Raw genomic sequence first — 18,480 nt, 5'->3', positions numbered from 1 at the left:
GCCCACAGTGCCAGGTACCATGCTGTACATTTTGCACCCACAATCCCATTTAATCCTCCCAATCACCCCACAAAACTGCTACCGCTCTCCTCTTTCTGTAGATAAGAAAACCGAGGCTCAGAGGACTGAAATAACATGGTTAGCTAGTATCAGTCAAAGACTCCAGACTGGTCAAATGCTCTCTTTGTACACCATCCTTTACATACTATAGATCCTCTAAAGGAAAAGGAGTTTTGACGATTCCATATCTTAAAGTTTCAACTATACTGTGCTCCACTATTCATGCAAGTTTACAGGATTTGGCAAATTTCTTATGATAACTGTACCTACCTATTAGGTCTGCTTTGATTACAGATGAGAAGAAAACCCACTCAGGCATACAGAAGATTTACTGGCAAAAGTAACTAAATATTCCACAAGTAGTGTTAAGGTTAAGTAGTGTTAAGGGCTCAAATACCATCACCAGGACTCTCACCTCTCAGCTCTCCTCAGCACACTGACTCACTTCTATGACAGCCTTCCCCCGTATGTAGCACAACGGCTGAAGCCACTCCTGAAGAACAAGAGTTCTTCCCCAAATCCCCAGCAAAGTCATTTTTCTCTTGTGGCTCTGACCAGGTCACAGGTCCTTCGTCTGGCCTGTTACTAACCAGAGATGAGAGCCCTGCACTGCCAGCCTGAGCCAGTGACACCCTTGGGGAGGGAGCGTCAACACCCTTCGGATCACCAGAATGAAGAGGGGGAGCGGCGGTGCCCACAAAGGAAACTCAAGGTGCTGTCACGGTGAGTCAAAGAAGCAAAGGTCAACAGTACCTGTCAGAACCAAATGCAAGATGTGAAACTGATCTGGGCAAATACCGTTACATCAAATAAAACCCTGAATCCTCAGACTATGTAAATTATTACCTCATGGCCGCAATCTTGAAATCCTGCCTAACATGTTAGCCTTTGCTTCTGGCTTTGTCTGATTTTTAGCCCAAGGGAATCTTCTTATCAATTACTCTAACACAAAGAGGAAATGGAGTTCTACAGATAGCAGCCTGCTCTAACAATCAATCTCGAGCTATGCTTCCCAATAAAGTCCTTAGAGGAAAGATGGTGTCTTTTCTACATCATATTCCAAGTAACTGTTTCAAATACTGTTAAGATGTTCTCATTGACAAGAACATTACCCTTTCCATAAAGTGTATTTCAAGGAACCGTTCTGACCACCGTCTCCTAACTCTCTGGCCCTCTCCTCGGTACTTCGGCTCCAACAGTTCTTCCATCCTTCACATCTCTGACTCTGTCCCCATCTGCTCATGTCCTCCCTTCTCTCTTTGATGGAACTACATTTCACAGCCCGTCATTATAATCATTCTCTTGTCCCTAACTCCCACCATCATACTGGCCTGGCAGAACCTAACCCTGATTAAAGCCAAGTGATACTAGTAATATTGCTTATCTTATTAATCAATATATGTATTGTTTTATTTGATTGTGTTATTCCTCCTCCACACTTGCACCTGAGCATCTGAAGAAAAACAACCATGCTAAATGATCTCCCCTGAAATCCTTGGCGACTAACATCAAGTAAGCTCTTCAAGATGCTGGGCAATCTAACTCCCTCTCCCTGGTCAGCTGTCACCTGCAGCGGGAAAACCACTGCAGACGGGCCACATGTCCGTGTCACTCCTCAACCCTGTGACCCCGCTTGCTCCCTCTGCCCTCCAAGATGATAACCCAACTTCCTCTTCCACTGAACCATCAGAAGAAAGCTTCTAGCTTAGCCACAGGGGAGCCTTCTACTCTGCTCTCTCTCTTCACAGATGAACTGTGGCCACTCCCTCCACATGCGCACTGAATTTTTGCCTAGTCTAACCCAGGACATCGTTCCTTCCATGCTACCCTTTCTCCCCTCCACTCCCTTCTTTATTCTCCCAACAGAATAACAATGATGATGTGTGTGTTAGTGGCTCAGTCATGTCCAACTCTTTGCGACCCCAAGTCCACCAGACTACTCTGTCCATGGAATTCTCCAGGCAAGAATATTGGGGTGGGCTGCCATTCCCTTCTCCAGGGGATCTTCCTGACCCAGGGGCTCGAACCCAGGTCTCCCACATTGCAGGCAAACTCTTTACCATCTGAGCCACCAGGGAAGCCCAAAGTGAAAGTGTTAGTTGCTCAGTAGTGTCCGACTCTTTGCAATCCCATGGACTATATGTAGCTTTCCAAGCTTCCCTGATCATGGAATTCTCCAAGAAAGAACACTTGGGTGGGTAGCCATTCCCGTCTCCTGGAAAATCTTCCTGACCCAGGGATCAAACCTAAGCCTCCTGCATTGCAGGCAGATTCTTTACTGTCTGAGCCACCAGGGGACAGAGAGCTTACCAAAAGTGGCAGAAGACCCTAAGATGGCCCTCAATGATCCCCACCCACTGATACTTGCACCCTTGTGTGACACCCTGACTGCATCTGCCCAACCAAGCCACGCCAGGAAACTCCCGAACCACAGAAACTATGATATTAAAAGTGTGTGCTATTTTATGCTACTAAGCCTGTGATGATATGTTATATAGCAATAGATAACAAACACATTAAGTTACAAGCTCTCTTTTAAATGTTTAAAATATATTAACCATTTAATTCTCCACAATCCTTTTATTTTTTCCTTTTTACAAGTGAGGAAACTGAGGCACAGGGAAGTGAGCAAATGGACTCGTGGTCACACCCCTGGGAAGGGCAGGCTCCTTAATCCTTCCCACCCCCTGTCCCGTGTCTCTGCCTCTCTCCAATCGCAAGGCTCTGAGTGAGCGGTCTCTGCTGGCTGACCACAGTTCCTCCTCTGCCGCTGTCTTCTGCTCTAGACAGGCTCTCACCTCCACCACTCCCACTGACACTGCTGCCCATGGTTACAAAAGCGCTCCACAATGTCAAGCCAACGTTCAGTCCTCATCTTGCAGACCTATCAGAAATATCTGAGAATCTATTGTCTCCCCCTTCTTCAAACGCTTTCTTCACTTGGCGTCCGGTCACCACAGTCTCTCTTGATTTTCCTCCCACTTCTCCAGACTTTCCTTTTTCGGCCTCCACACATCTAGATTCTCATCTTCCTGACCTTTTAACCTGAGAGGGCCAGCGCTGATTTCCATCCTCAAGCCTCTCCTCTTCAAAGTCATCCCAAGACTTTAAATACCATCTGTGTAACTACAACTCCCAAATTTACAGCTCTCCCCTCAAGTCCCAAATTATACAACCAGCTGCTTACTCAAACTCTCCATCTGAATATTCAGGAGACATTTCAAACTCAAATCTCCACTCAAGAACTGATTCTTACTCATGAACCTATTCCCCCTGCAACCTTCCATAACGTAGTAAAAGTCAACTCCATCCTTTCAGGTACTCAGTCTGAAACCTGGACTTACCTTGAATAGCTCCTTTTTCTCACATTCTGACACAGCCTGTTAGCAATACCTTCAAATTATATCTGACTCCACGTCCTTCTCACCAACTCCAGGGCAACCATCCTAATCCAAGCCCCCATCAGCTCTTGTATGATTACTGTTCATGTCCACTTTAGTCTCAACACAGCAGCCAAAGTGACCATATTAAAACAGAAGTCAGATGACACTGTTCTGCTCGAAGCCTTTCAGTTTATTTAACAGACATCTACATAGTGTTTACTATGTGCCAGATGCTTTTCTAAGCACTTTAAAACTTTACCCCACTTGATCCTCATAACAACTTTATTATTATCCCATTTCACAGAGAAGCAACTAAGGCACCAAAAAGTTATCATTCGTCCAAAGTCTCACAATTACTAGTGGTGAAGCCAGGATTCTAACCAAGGCAGTCCGGCTCCACCATCACCATCCATGCCTCCTCTCTATGGCTACTAGCCTCCCATGGCATTCACTGTAAAAATTCTGTAACGTCTCAGATGATTCAGTCCACTGAGATCCATGGCCTCACCTCCTACTGCTTTCACTCACTGGACTCTAACCACACAGATCCACCAACATTCCCAGCACCATCCCCTCTGAGGGCCTTTGATTTGCTGTTACTTCTGTCTGGAATGTGCTTCCCCCAAACATGTGAAGGGCATTCCTGCTCTGCTCAAGGCCCAGCTTATCAGTGAGGCCCCTTCCCACCTTATTAAAACAGCATCCTCAGCTACTTTCTGCACTCTTCACCCTGATTTATTTTTCTTCAGAGCACTCAGCACTTGTTATACACTTCTGTTTATCCTTCACTCTCCCTCCATTAGAACGTAACCTGCACGAGGCGGCTGTTCGTCTGCTCTGCTTGCTGCCCCATCCCTAACATGAAGAACAGACTAGCACACGGTAGCAACAGAGTTATTATTTTAATGACTGGATCCTGTTAACGAAACATTAGCTACTGTTAATGTAATGACAATGATGGTGTTATCAGAATAAACCCCAGCTATGGAATTTAATAAATCTCATTGCATTCTCAAAGGGAAACCTTATTCCAGAGATCTACCTTAAAATCAGGGGGAGGGAGAAGGGGAAAACACCAAGAGTAGAGTGAAACATTTTCCAGCCTGCCACTGACCCCTTATTGCTGGTTCCCTGCCATGCTGCTAAGGTAAAGAGAAGACAAGAATGTTTCAGAGCTCCTGCTGAGACCACAGTCCTTCAATACATAACCAGGTCAGAGACTCTGTGGTCAAACTGCCTGAGACCACAATTTAGGCCGTCAAACAAGACAACAGTTCTAAATGAAGTAACTACGTGTTATAAAATGAAATTAAGAATCATACTCAGTACAATAATTGAATCTGATACAAGCAACTGGCCAACTTAAACAAAAGATTATGTGCCTGAAGTTAACTGATAAAAACAAGTCTGGAGCTCATACTGCACTATCATCATTATTAAAATAAGACTGAAAGTTCCTAAGGTAAGCCTACTAGCTTATTTAATTCAAAAGGTTGCCAAAATACTATACCCTTGTAATGAAAACTAGAAGAATACAATGATGATAGTATGTCAATCATATATAACTTTTTATACCAAGAGATTATGGAGATGGGCTTCCCCAAAGCTCCAACTCATTAAGTTGGGAAGAGGACTTGGCTGGTGGTCCAGGGCTTAGAAGCCCGCCTTGCAAAGCAGGGAACTCTATTCGATCCCTGGTCCAGGAAGACCCCACATGCCCCAGGGCAACTAAGCCAGCGACTGCAGCTCCCAAAGGCCGTCCACCCTGGCGCCCCAGCTCTGCAACAGAAGCAGCCACTGCGATGAGAAGCCTACGCACCACAACTAGAGAAATCCTGCACACAGCAACAAAGACCCAGCACAGCCAAAAATAAACAAATAAATATTTAAAGAAAAAAAAGGAAGGAGAAGGAAAAGGAAAAAATAATGGTATATATGGTTCTGAGGCTCCAAAATTTTTTTGGACAACTGCTATTTTTAATCAAAACCTTACATTTTAGCTTTAAATAAAGCTGTATATTTAAGGTGTACAATATGGTTTTATAAGCACATGAAACAATTAAGCCAGTCAACCTAATTAACATATTATCTCTTCACATAATTACCTGAATTCTATTCTGAATCAATTTCCCCCAAACACTCTCGTCAACTTGTCACTTGTGAGATAGCTGTGTTGTTTCCACTGTCTCCACATTCATTAAAGGCAGGCAGGTGGAAACAAGAGAACAGGCACAACAGGGGATGTTTTCTCAGATTTCCCAAGACCAGGGAGTGACAGCAAATGCCTCACTTCAGCATCATTTTCTCAGAGAAATTCCCTTGACCTCTAGACTACGTTCCTTTGTTATTTACACTCACAAAACAGTATTTCTTTCTTCAGTGACCTTATCTATCTGTGTGTAACTGTTTTCATTAGGACCAGTACTGCCTGATGTCTGTCTCAGGGAGCGCCCTACAGACTCTAGTTTACAGAGTACATACCCTGACCATTCTTGCTCACAGTAACGTACTCAGAGCCTAGAACACATGACTGGTGATCACTGAAAGCCTGTGGAAGAAATCCATCTGCCCGCCCACTCGCTCAAGCTAAAGAGTAGTAAGGTCAACTGCGCCTCTGAAGCCAAGGGGCCAAGGTGGTATATACAGAGGTTAATCTCCTAAGCTTGTTTGCCAGCTTTGTTTCATCAAGTATCTAGTTCCCCAACAACTAGTCTCCAAAGCCATGCTTCTCCCAGAGTAAACAAGCAAATTAAGAGCTCTGTGTGGACACTGAAGTGGCACTCATTTCTTCATTTAGGAATGAAGGCCTTATCCCTCGAGCTGCTGGGAGTGTGGCCACAGACAGCCCGCAGTTCTTAGCTCTCTTTGCAAGTGCTTCCACTGAAGAGTTGACCACGATCACGTACTCCTCCTGGGCCAAACCACCCTGTGCCCAATCCTGCCTGAGTCCTTTTCCTTCCACAGGGGATGAGCCCAACAGCACTCTATAACAAACCCCTGCATGCTCATCACCTCAGAACCAGCCTCCCTGGGAATCCAATATGTATCAGGCAGCTTTTACTTACACATTGTCTTGAAGGTCAATGTACTGAGCTGACAAGACCCAACGCCATAAAACAAATCCCCGCCCGCCACCCCCCCCCCACCCCGCCCGGCCACTTCTGTTCTCCAGGGCAAAGACTCATTAAAGAGACCCAAGGGATGGGGCAGGTGTAGGGGGAAAGGATACTTCCTATTCCTGGCATAAGCTTTGTAGCCAAACAGACCTAAATTTGAATCACTGTTCCATGCTTGGGCAGGATAATTTAACCTCCCTAAGCCTCAATTTTACCATCTGAAAAATATAGATAATTAGTACCTACTTCACAGGTTTGCTTTGTAAAATACTTGGCACGTTATAAGTTTCTTTTTCTCCTGCAAGGCTTTGGGGTATCAACCATTCCAGTTTCATCTCTCCCTGGTAGATAGCTTTCTCTCTGGCTGCCAATGTCTGACTGCTTATTTGTCTGTGAAAAAAGAAAAGCTAAGCGTGATGGCTTTTGAAGTGTTGAATGAAAGTGAAAGTCACTCAGTCGTGTACGACTCTTTGCGACCCCATGGACTATACAGTCCATGGAACTCTCCAGGCCAGAATACGGGAGTGGGTAGGCTTTCCCTTCTCCAGTAGATCTTCCCAACCCAGGGATTGAACCCAGGTCTCCCGCACTGTGGGAGGATTCTTTACCAGCTGAGCCACAAAGGAAGCCCAAGAATACTGGAGTGGGTAGCCTATCCCCTCTGCAGCGGATCTTCTTGATCCAGGAATCGAACCAGGGTCTCCTACATTGCAGGCAGATTCTTTACCAACTGAGCTATTGAATGGAGGACCCAACATTGACAGAGGATGATGTCCATCCCTTCGGTCCTGATTCTCTCCTCCAACAAACATCAATCAAAATGCTCACAGGAGGAAGGCTGATGGGACCTGAAACACATCTTTACGCTGGCCAGAAAGCTGTTGGGTGAACCTACCGCAATGCTTGTCAATACCTCCACTTGGCCATTTCCTCCAAGAAAGATAGTTTTCTTATCATTCAAGCTCTGATAGGATATTCATTACTTACAAAAACCCCACCACTCCTAAAAACGCTGCGCGTTTCATCTTCTCCTCTTCCCCATCAGGTACCCTACCCTCCAGCCAATCAGAACTAGAGAAGATGACTTTTCCAGAAGTCTAAATGTTGGAAGCCAAACAACAGAACTATGCTAAAATGTTCTTGAATATCACTTTTAGATCATCATGTGGTACAGTGTGCAACAGTAGTAGTGTGACCGGCTGGCAGCATGACAGTGGCAAAGACTGAGCACCAGGAACCGGGTAATGCCCACTACGAGGGGTGAGCTCTCCGAGCAGGGAAAAATTGTAGGTTATGTTTTTTTTAGCAGGCAACATCTATTGTAAAGTTAAATCCAGTCACGTCTATTATCTATCAAAACTTAATTAGATCATCGTTCTCTTGTAGATTTAAGGTATTTAGAACTCCAGAAATGGCCTTTGTCTTGCTGCATCTCACTGTTCGCTGACCCCAGGGTGGGCAAGGCACGAGCGGGGAAGCTGGACGAAGATGCGAGGCACTACAGGGACCGCAGACAGTCTTTATTTGCAGCAGCAACACGGACATGCTTTATTTTCTAATGGCTGACACAGCAGCAGCAACGACTACCCGACTCAACTAGACTCACGTCGACTACAGGAGTGTTTCAGGTGGTGCTTATATAGACCACACCACGACGCGTGTGCGCAGCGCCACGGATGATCCCAGCTGTAGGGTGTGAGTGGAGCCTGACCACCGCCACCTGGCCAATTACTCCCTCCCTGCAGCATTTCACTGGTCAGAACAGATACAGGTAGTGGACATTCTGGTACACAATCTTCCACTCTATTTGCCTTTTCCTGAACACACTCACCAGCCCTGCTCAGAACTTTTTATTTTTTCCCTAACTAATCAACTCCATAGGCTCTTCTTAAATGTCAGCTTCCCCATGAAGTCTTCCCTGATCCTACCGGATAACTTTTTACTTTGCTTAAAACTGAGAGATCTTATATGTATAACTCTTACTGTATTTATCCTTTTCCTTACTTGTCTAGTGATGAAATTAATAATGAACAAATTAATTATGAACAAACATGGCCCATAAACTTGCGATACTCTAGGAACTCACATATTTTGCAACAAATGATCCTCAAAGCTCAAGGCATGATTTATAATAAGAAATACGAACATAGAGCAAAAAGATTTAAAATTGTATGTGGTTCTATTCAAATTCTAATTTGAATTAAAAAATTCTAATTTGAACTATCATTAGTAAGACTTCTCTTTAAAGTGATAAAATGTATTCAAATGGCCATATAAGAGAGAACACTAAAATTTCTTAACTTTGTAGATTTGTAACTTTCTTAGATTTGTAACTTTCTCTTACATCCTCATTTAGTCAGTCACGGCATCCTAACAACTTTTGCTGAAAAAGTTTCCCTAACTCTTGAGACTTCACTATCAAATGTCTAGGATCCTGTGATAATTTTCTAATTTTGACTCTGGTTATCTTCAAGCTTTTTTTTTCCCCCTAAAAGAATCATTTGTACCCCTGCCTTACTCAAAATCCTCCAAGAGTCTCCTCATTTCCTGTAGACTAGAGTTAAAACACTCCCATTTCACAACGTGACAATATCAGTATATAGTCCCAATCTGCTACTCTAGGCATGATGTTCTCTTTGTTTTCCAGCCCACACCATGTTACTGTGCATGTTCACTCTTGCATTTCAGAACCACTCTCCATGGTATGCTACGGAGATACTTTGGGCCCCCCATCCAAACCTCTGTAAGGCAAACAACATTTATTGAGCATCTACTGTGCTCCAAGCACAAACACATCGCCTCAAGCTCTGGCCATCTTTTCAAGCTCTTTCCGTCTGCAAAGGAGATTTCCTCCCTAATAATATCTCTCCACTTAGCATGCAGGAGGAGAGAGATACTTGGTTACTCCGCCATTTTAAATCACACTGATGTCACTGTGATAATTCAAATCAGCACCAGAGATTAAGGCTAAGGATGAAGAATACAAGTTCATTCATTCATTCATTCATGCATACCTCACATTATCTCAGCTATTTACCTTATGCCAAACACAGTTCTGGGTGTGACAGGCAACAAGCCTACTCTTGTGAAATATGACTGTGCATGTGCTTTGAAGAATGTTAATACAGGTTCAACATGCTAGTGAATAATCATACAGGCAGGAGAAGGGGACGACAGAGGCTGAGATGGCTGGAAGGCATCACCAACTAGATGGGCATGAATTTGAGTAAGCTCCGGGAGTCGGTGATGGACAGGGAAGCCTGGCGTGCTGCAGTCCATGGGGTCACAGAGTCAGACACAATTGAGCGACTGAACTGAACTTAATCATAAGGGAGCTACATCAGAGAGGAAGACTGGAAGGGCCTCTCAGATTTAACTGATAAGAACTCAGACATGTGATAAAAGCTTTCTAAAAATCTAACAAAGTCTCTACATTTTACTTGAGTTTTCAAGACTGTCATAATCACATTTTGAATATACACATGTCTTATGAAAACTTCCTAAGAAACAACAGTCCCCAATATGAAAAAGTAAGGCATAAATAGTGTACTCACTAAATGAAGAAGTGAAAGTTGCTCAGTCGTGTCCAACTCTTTGCAACCCCTTGGACTATACGGTCCATGGAATTCTCTAGGCCAGAATACTGGAGTAGGTAGCCTTTCCCTTCTCCAGGGGATCTTCCCAACCCTCCCACATTGCAAGTGGATTCCTTACCAGCTGAGCCACAAGGGAAGCCCAGTAAGTACTTTCTAAGGGTTAATCAAAATGCTGCCTTTACAAAAAAAAAAAAAAATTACTGACAGTCAGTTTCACCTGAGACCCAGTCGAGCTCTAAAAGAACACTCCCGTCCATGGTCTCTCCTTCCCTGAGGTGAGAGCTCTCTCAGCTCTCCTGGGAACTCCATAAGCGTCATCAACCTAAAAGAACACTGTAGGAGTGAAACTGAAGTCGCTTAGTCCTGTCCAACTCTTTGCAACCCCATGGACTGTAACCTATCAGGCTCCTCCGAATGGGATTTTCCAGGCAAGGATACTGGAGTGGGTTGCCATTCCCTTCTCCAGGAGATCTTCCCAAGCCAGGGATCGAACCCGGGTCTCCTGCATTGCAGGCTGATGCTTTACCATCTGAGCCACCAGAGTATGCAGAGACCAGTCTACTTTCTGGCTCGGAAAACTACCCAGAAAGCAAACGGTCAACTTTCTTATAGAGATTGATGACTGAACTCAGTTTCACCAAAAGGAGATGAAGAAATTCTTCAGTCTGGTGTAAAATGCTCAAACTGGGGGGCCATCAAGACAGGAACCCAGAAAATCCAGGTCATGGGACAAGGAGATCCATTCCAGGCACGTTCAGACTCTTAGTTGGCTGAAACACACTGGGTGTCCCTGAACCAATGTCCTCGTCTGCAAACAAGCCTAACAACCAACCCTGCCTCTCAAGGTAAGCGAAGCTCTAACGAGAGAGCCGTAATGAGCTTTAAAAGGCGCACGAACTGGGACTGTCTCCAGTCGTGTGTGTGTGTGCGTGTGTGTGTGTGTTAGTTGCTCAGTTGTGTCCGACTCTTTGCAACCCCATAGACTACAGCCCACCAGGCCCCTCTGTCCATGGGATTCTCCAGGCAAGAACACCGGAATGGGTTGCCATTTCCTTCTCCAAAAGGAACTACAGAAAGAAAGTGAAGTCGCTCAGTCGTGTCCGATCCTTTGCGACCCCATGGACTGTAGCCCACCAGGGTCCTCCATCCATGGAATTTCCCAGGCAAGAATACTGGAGTGGGTTGCCAGTTCCTTCTCCCCTCAAGTCACTTAAAACTACTTTAAAAGGCGCGCAAGCGGGAGCCACGCGAACCTTACCTTGACCAACCACACTCCAGTGTTCTGCTTGGCGCCAGTCAGGTCGAGTTCTCCGCGCTCGGCCATGGGTCTGTCGCCGGCGGAGACCTGCGGACCTAGAGCAGCGGCCCCGGGAGCTGGGACTGCGAGACGAGGGACCGAAGCACACGGCAAACACTGGCAAGAGGTTGACTGTGAAGAGCCCGCGGTCCAACTTCCGGGATGCCGGGAGCCCTGGGAAAGACGAACACACGCCGCCGGGAGCGGGGAACTGCGCCTGCGCGCTGGGGCCGTCAGTACGGCGCGCTACTGAGGACAAACTTCATCGGCGCGCAACTTCTTGAGTGGGCGTGGCTACTTCCAGGGGCTGTGTCTGAGTAATTAAAACAGAGGTTGGGATGGGCGCAAACATCAGCAGTACACATAAAGACCAGGTCTGAGTAACAGAAGAAAGTGTCAAAACAGAAAAACGGGGTTTAAAGAGACAAAGGCTGTCAGTGTATGTCCAAACCTGGCCAAGGAGAGAAAGACAGCATTTGGAGGACGAGGTAGGAGAAATAAATAAAATGAATTAGCAGAGTCGTCTTTATTGAAAGGCTACCCCGAGCACCTTCAATTAAACGAGTAGGGCGCACCCCTTTAAGACTCCAAAACCCAGAGCCCTTTGTTTTTGTTTGTTTGCTATTGTTTTTAGTTGATTTTTAATTGGAGTATAAGCGCTTTACAATGCTGTGTTAGTTTCTGCTCTAAGACAACGTGAATCAGCTGTAAGTATTCATATGTCCCCTGCCTCTTGAGCCCCCCTCCAGCCCCGCCTCTATCCCACCCGTCTAGGTTGTCAGAGAACCCCGACCTGAGCTCCCGTGCTCTAGAGCAACTCCCCACGAGCTGTTAACAGCTGTCTTACACATGGTGATGTGTATGTGTCAACACTACCCTCTCAGTCTGTCCCACCCTCTCCTTTCCCGGCTGTGTCCACAAGTTTGGAGCCGTTTCATGAGATCAATGACAATAGACATGTAACAGAAAAATCTGATTGTTCAGCTCCCCTGCTTAAAGAGTCTCCCCTCTCTCTTCTTGCCTCTAGAGTAAAATTCAATCCCCTCCACACAGGCCCTCACAGTTTGACCTCATCAAACTCTGGTGCGCTCAATGCACCACACATCTAACCCCACCTAACCCGTCAGACCTCCGGGAACATATCAGAATGTTCCTCAATTATTTCAGAGCCGCTGCACACTGGATTCCCTTTACTCAGATGCCCTATTCTTCCCCGACTGCCTTCTGATTGGCAGACTCCTACTTAGGTTTCAAGGTTAATGGAAATGTCTCTTCCTATGAGACCTATCAATTCCCCCAGAGGAAGATCGTTTTTCCTTCCCATCACAGTGTGCGATACTTAGCACGATGAGCTACAATATACTTGTTTACATGTTATAGCCATGCTTTCCGGGAAACAAACTCACTCAGAAGGACAATGCAGATAGTGGAGTACAGTTTATTACACCGGCGGGTCCAAGGCAGAGTCTCCTCTTAGCCAAGGACCCCAACCAGCATTTGTGAAAATCTTTTATACCCCATGTGTACGTGTCCAAACCCACCACCCCAGTTCCCTTGAGACTTACATAAACAAAGGTAGGGTAAATACAACTACAATAACCCCATCATTTACGTGTTATGTGTTCAAACAGTCAATAATCAATAAGCCCACAGTTACATTCCAAACTGTTAATAATCAATAAGCTTGTGGTCACATTCCAACCAGTTAATAATCGATAAGCCTGTGATTACATCCTGATAGATACAGAAAATGTTTATGACCTGTCCGGAGACAGGGGTGATTACGGTATGTTTCTTCTTAGGCAATGAATAACCTGGATGTGATCTTCAAGATTCCCCTGTCCGGAGGGGGTCTTATCCTTCCATTGTTGTTCCCACAGGCACTAAGCAGAGAGTTCAGAGTCCTCTGGAGAGGCAGCCGAGCATGATCAGCACAGATAGGCCTGAGATGGAGTCCTGGCCCTATGAATTCCTTCTTCATACATATTGCCTTTGCTTTCTAGACTATGAGCTCTTCCTAGGCAGAAATGGTGGGTTTTCTTGTGGTTTAATCAAAGCATCTGGCACAAAGCTGACACCACATCAGATTTCAGTAGGCTTTGGCTGAATGAACATTTGCATGAAAAGAAACAAACAATAAGATATTGTAAGAATGGCAAGTGACATATTGAATCCTGCGTCAGAACCATACACAGAATTGAAGAAATTCCATGTCTATTCAGCCTAGGGCTTGGAAAAGCTGTCAGGGCTCTGAGATCAGCTGGGAAAACCCAACAGGAAAAATAGGAGATCAGGTACGTGTTAAAGAGGAAGATCACAGTCTTATGTCACAGCTCAGGAAATGGCCTTAAAATATAAAAAGGACAGGTGGATAAAGAGAGCTGCTTTAGGCTTTGATCAAACAGAAGGAATAAATTGGACTTCCCTGGTGGTGCAGTGGATATGAAATGAATCTGCCTGCCCTTGCAAGGGGACATGGGTTCGTTCCCTGGTCTGGGAAGATTCCGCTTGCTGCGGGACAGCTAAGCTTGTATGCCGTAAGTGTGGAGCCTGTGCTGTAGAGCCCCGGGAGCCACAGCTGCTGAGCCTGCAAGCTGCAGTTACTGCAGCCCCTGTGCCTGGAGCCTGTGCTCTGCAGAAAGAGAAGCCGCTGCGGTGAGAATCCCGGGAACCTCAACTAAGAGCAGCCCTGGCTCACTGCACCTAGAGAAAGCCCACACGCAGCGATGATGACCCAGCCCAACCAAAAATAAATAAACACATAAATAATTAATTTTTAAAAAGAGTTTGACTCCTTTAAAAAAAAAAAAAAGAAGGAATAAATTGAAATATAAGACCATAAGAGAAGAGAATTAACATAGCCTAGATCACCCTAGTAATGAACTTCAGAGTAAAGGATTAGGACATTGGCCTTGATCTATGGCTTATGGGAAGTCTTAAAATGTGTGTGCTTACAGGGATTGGGAAGAACAATCATCCTCAGACATTGTTGAACAGACTTCTCCTATTTGTCCTTTTCAAATTTCCTTCCAGCTTTAAGAGAATGCTTATGGGCCACGAGAGGAAAAGAGGATGTGAGCTCCGTGAAACGGACTCACAGATTGACTTTGGAGACCAACATGGGAACAGATCCTGCAGCCAGATCTGATCCAGCTTTATGTTCCTCTGCCATGATCCTATACCTTTAATACTGGAGTCTCACACAGGTTCCTGGGATTGCCAGGCTCATGCTCAGCCGCTCAGTCGTATCTGACTCTTAGCAACCCTTTGGGCTGTAGCTGCAAAGCTCCTCTGTCCATGGGATTTTCCAGGCAAGAATACTGGGTTGCCATTTCCTACTCCAGGGGATCTTCCTGACCCAGGGATTGAACCTGTGTGTCCTGCCTCTTCTGCACTGCAGACGGATTCTTTACTGCTGAGCCACCAGGGAAGTCCCTCCCTGGATTTCTGCTTGCAGTCAGTTAGGTATATCCAGTGCAGATATGTTAGGTATCTCTATTGCCATTCATTAGAGACATGGGTTCTATCCCTGGGTCAGAAAGATCTTCTAGAGGAGGGCATGGCAACCCACTCCAGTATTCGTGCCTGGAGAACCCCATGGATAGAGGAACCTGGCAGGCTACAGTCCATAGGGTCACAAACAGTCAGCTATGATTGAAGTGACTTAGCACAGAGCACACATTGCCAATCATGCCAGGGATCATTAGTATTCTCTTTACTACTGGAAATAGTCATTAGCGTCTTTAAATCTAATGAGATTAGACAGCCAATTCCAGAAACCCAGAACCAATTCAGAAAACCCATCCTTAATATTCTGGTTCTCTGGGATCACTCTCAGCACCAATATCTGTATTAGTCAGGGTTCTCCAGCTAGCTAACTAGCTAGATGATAGGCATGTACTGTATAGGAATTAACTCATGATTATGGAGGCTGAAAGTGAAAGTGGCTCAGTCGTGTCTGACTCTTTGTGACCCCATGGACTATACAGTCCATGGGATTCTCCAGGCCAGAAAACTGGAGTGAGTAGCCTTTCCCTTCTCCAGGGGATCTTCCCAACCCAGGGATCGAACCAGGGCCTCCTGCACTGCAGGCGGATTCTTTACCAACTGAGCCATCAGGGAAGCCCTATGGAGGCTGAGAAGTCCCCAAATGTGCGGTTGACAAGCTGAAGTCAAAGGCCTGAGAGGCAGGAGAGATGGTGATGTCATTTCCAGGCCAAATCTGAAGGCAGGAGATGATAAATGTCCCAGCTTGAAGACAGGCCGAGAGAGTGCCTTCTCTCTTCATGAACCTTTTCATCTAGTCTGGCCTTCAACTGATTGGGTGAGGCTCACCTAGATAGAGGAGGACAATCTACTTTACTTAGTCTGTTGATTCAAATGTTAATTCATTCAGAATTCAAAGGGCACACCCAGAATAATGCTGGACCAAATATTTGGGCAACCTGAGGCCCAGTCACGTTGACACATAAAATTAATCATCATAGACACATACAGAGCTCAGCTCCGAAAAAGAAACTGCAAAATTCTGCGTACAGAATCGTCCTGGTGACTCAGCAGTTAAGACACTGCTTCTGCAGCAGCGAGGGTACGCTCCCTGGCTGGGAAACTAAGATCCCACATGCTATGCAGAGTGGCCAAAAAAAAAAAAAAAAGCCACTTTACTTTCCCATATGACTAACTAGTCAAGTTTTATTTAATTGCTGAAGGCACAAATGCAAGTCAAGGAGGGAAGGCTCGAGAACTCACTGTTGGCTGAAAATTTTTCAAGAAGACAATAGGGAATCCTCCATGTTTTGTAAATTTAGAACACCACAATTCTATTAGGTAGCCTTTAAAAGATAAGCAGTAGTCAGAGGGGATGTTACAAGTGAGTTGAGGGAATGGCAACCCACTCCAGTATTCTTACCTGGACAATCCCATGGACAGAGGAGCCTGGCAGGCTATAGTTTACGGGGTCACAAAGAGTCGGACATGACTGAGGGACTTCACTTAATGGAAGCTGAGTCAATTCTCAGATTCTTGTCCTTGGCCGCCCCATATGGGCCCAGTGTCCCTCTAGGGCAGAAATTCTCTTTGCTGGTAGTTACTCAGAAACATTCTACCAAGAGGAAATATTACCTCCAGAGGCATTCACATGGACAAAAACAGCACCATCACTGGGACTTCCTTGATGGTCTAGTGGTTAAGACTCTGTGCTTCCAATGCAAGGGGGCGCAGGTTCAATTCCTGTTTGGAAAACTAAGATCCCACATGCCATGGGGCACAGCCAAAACAAACAAACAAAAAACACTATCACAAAATCCTTCTTTTTTAATTTTTTCTTTCAGTTTTATTGAGATATAATTGACATACAGCACTGTGTAAGTTTCAGGTACCCGACAAAATGATTTGACTTACATGCATCCTGAAATGATTATCACAGTAAGTTTAGTGAATATCCATCATCTCAAATACACACAAAATACAAAATTAAAGAAACAGGGAAAAACATTTTTCCTTCTGATGAGCACTCTTAGGATTTACTCTCCTGACTGTATTCACATATAACATATAGCAGTGATAATTATATTTATCATGTTGTATATTACATCCCAAGTGCTTATTTATCTTATAACTGGAATTTGGTAACTTTTACAAAATTCTTCTCAATGAGCTTATTATTATTTGTTGGTTATTAGCGTGAAGATTTTCATCCAAAAAATTATAACTGGATGTGGCAATGTGGTAATTAATTAGATTTTCCCTGCATTAGTAGTGGTAAGTAAGTAAGTAACATTAGTAATGGTGTAGGTTGATAATTTTGCTTTAGTATCATGCCAAGGCTATAAGACCCCATCTCTGAATTCTCCCCGCCTCTCCTTTACCCGCTGAGTTCTCTCCTTTACAGAATACCCACCTTCCCTGAGAGAGTCCTTGCTTCCCGAGTCACACACAATCAAACAAACAAAAATAGCCCCTGCAATAGTTTTCGTGTTGTTAGCAGGAGCACACTGTTGAGCATCAACTGCGGAGTCATAGCTTCAAGTGTAGCTCTGCTACCTCCTGGCCTAATTATTTCATTATCTCTCCACCTGTTTCCTAGCTTATAAAATGATTATTATACCTACTTCATAGAGTTGGAACATGATTAAATGACAAAACCAAAAAGACTTTACAATGTGAAAACTATTTGGTAACTTCATTAATTCTATTGGCTCAAATAATTGAAAGGAAGCACAAAAGCTTTATTACAGGTAGTGCCGTGCTAGTAAATATCTAACAACTGGCTTTTTCTGACACCCAGAAAAAACCTTGCTTTATAATGTTTGCTTGATTTGCAGTGTAACTTTGGTAACTAAGCGTCTAATGGGTACATTAATACAAGTAGAGAGCATAGATCATTGTAAAACAGTACAATAATTGAGAAGTGATGAGTTCGGGGGTTTTATTATCTCTATGTTCAATATAATTTATTTTATCATCAGTGTTCTGCAAAAGGGGGAGGCGCATCTGCAGACTCTGCAAGGACCTGAGTGCTGGCATCTGTGGAGCAGAGGGGTGCCAGCAGGTGGGTCACAGTGACTGGGTGGGGAAGCGCTGACCGTGCCCCCAGTTGGCGAGAGAATAGATCAGCCCAAATGCACACCTGAAGAAGAGTGGGTTTGGGGTTTTTTTTTTTTGGTCACATCATATGGCTTGCAGGATCTTAGTTCTCTGACCAGAGATCAAATCCAGGCCCCTGGTATTGGAAACTTGGAGTCCTAACCACTGGACTACCAGGGAAGTCCCTGAAGCAGAGTTTTAAGTTTGAGTATAAAATAATCAGATTTGCATTTTTAAGAAGATCTCTCTAGCTATTGTAGGGGGAAAAAAGTGGATAGGAAGAGGCCAGAATGGAAACCAAGAGACTAGTTTAGACATTACTGCACTGATCAGTGTAGGAGGGGACAGTGGTTTGCATTAGGAAGCTGGCAGCGGAGATGAGAAGCAGATGAACTGGAAAATATAGATACATTTAGGAGATCAAATTGACAAGGTTTTGTGAT

The 18,480-nt window shown here is 44.8% G+C and overlaps 1 protein-coding gene across 1 annotated transcript in view; it reads right to left on the bottom strand.

The window, feature by feature from the left end:
* Window positions 1-11,673, bottom strand: part of GTF2F2 (general transcription factor IIF subunit 2) — a 142,122-nt gene extending 130,449 nt beyond the window's left edge. The window contains exon 1 of the mRNA XM_061133736.1: window positions 11,414-11,673. Within this exon, the coding sequence (XP_060989719.1) occupies window positions 11,414-11,479 (66 nt within the window). The 5' untranslated portion in view covers window positions 11,480-11,673. The remainder of the gene's footprint in view (window positions 1-11,413) is intronic.
* Window positions 11,674-18,480: the final 6,807 nt, after the last annotated feature.

This window comes from Dama dama, chromosome 30 (assembly GCF_033118175.1).
Source record: "Dama dama isolate Ldn47 chromosome 30, ASM3311817v1, whole genome shotgun sequence".
NCBI classification, from domain to species: Eukaryota; Metazoa; Chordata; class Mammalia; order Artiodactyla; family Cervidae; genus Dama; species Dama dama.
The sequence above is the reverse complement of the archived record's forward strand: the minus strand, read 5'-3'. Positions and strand labels throughout refer to the sequence as shown.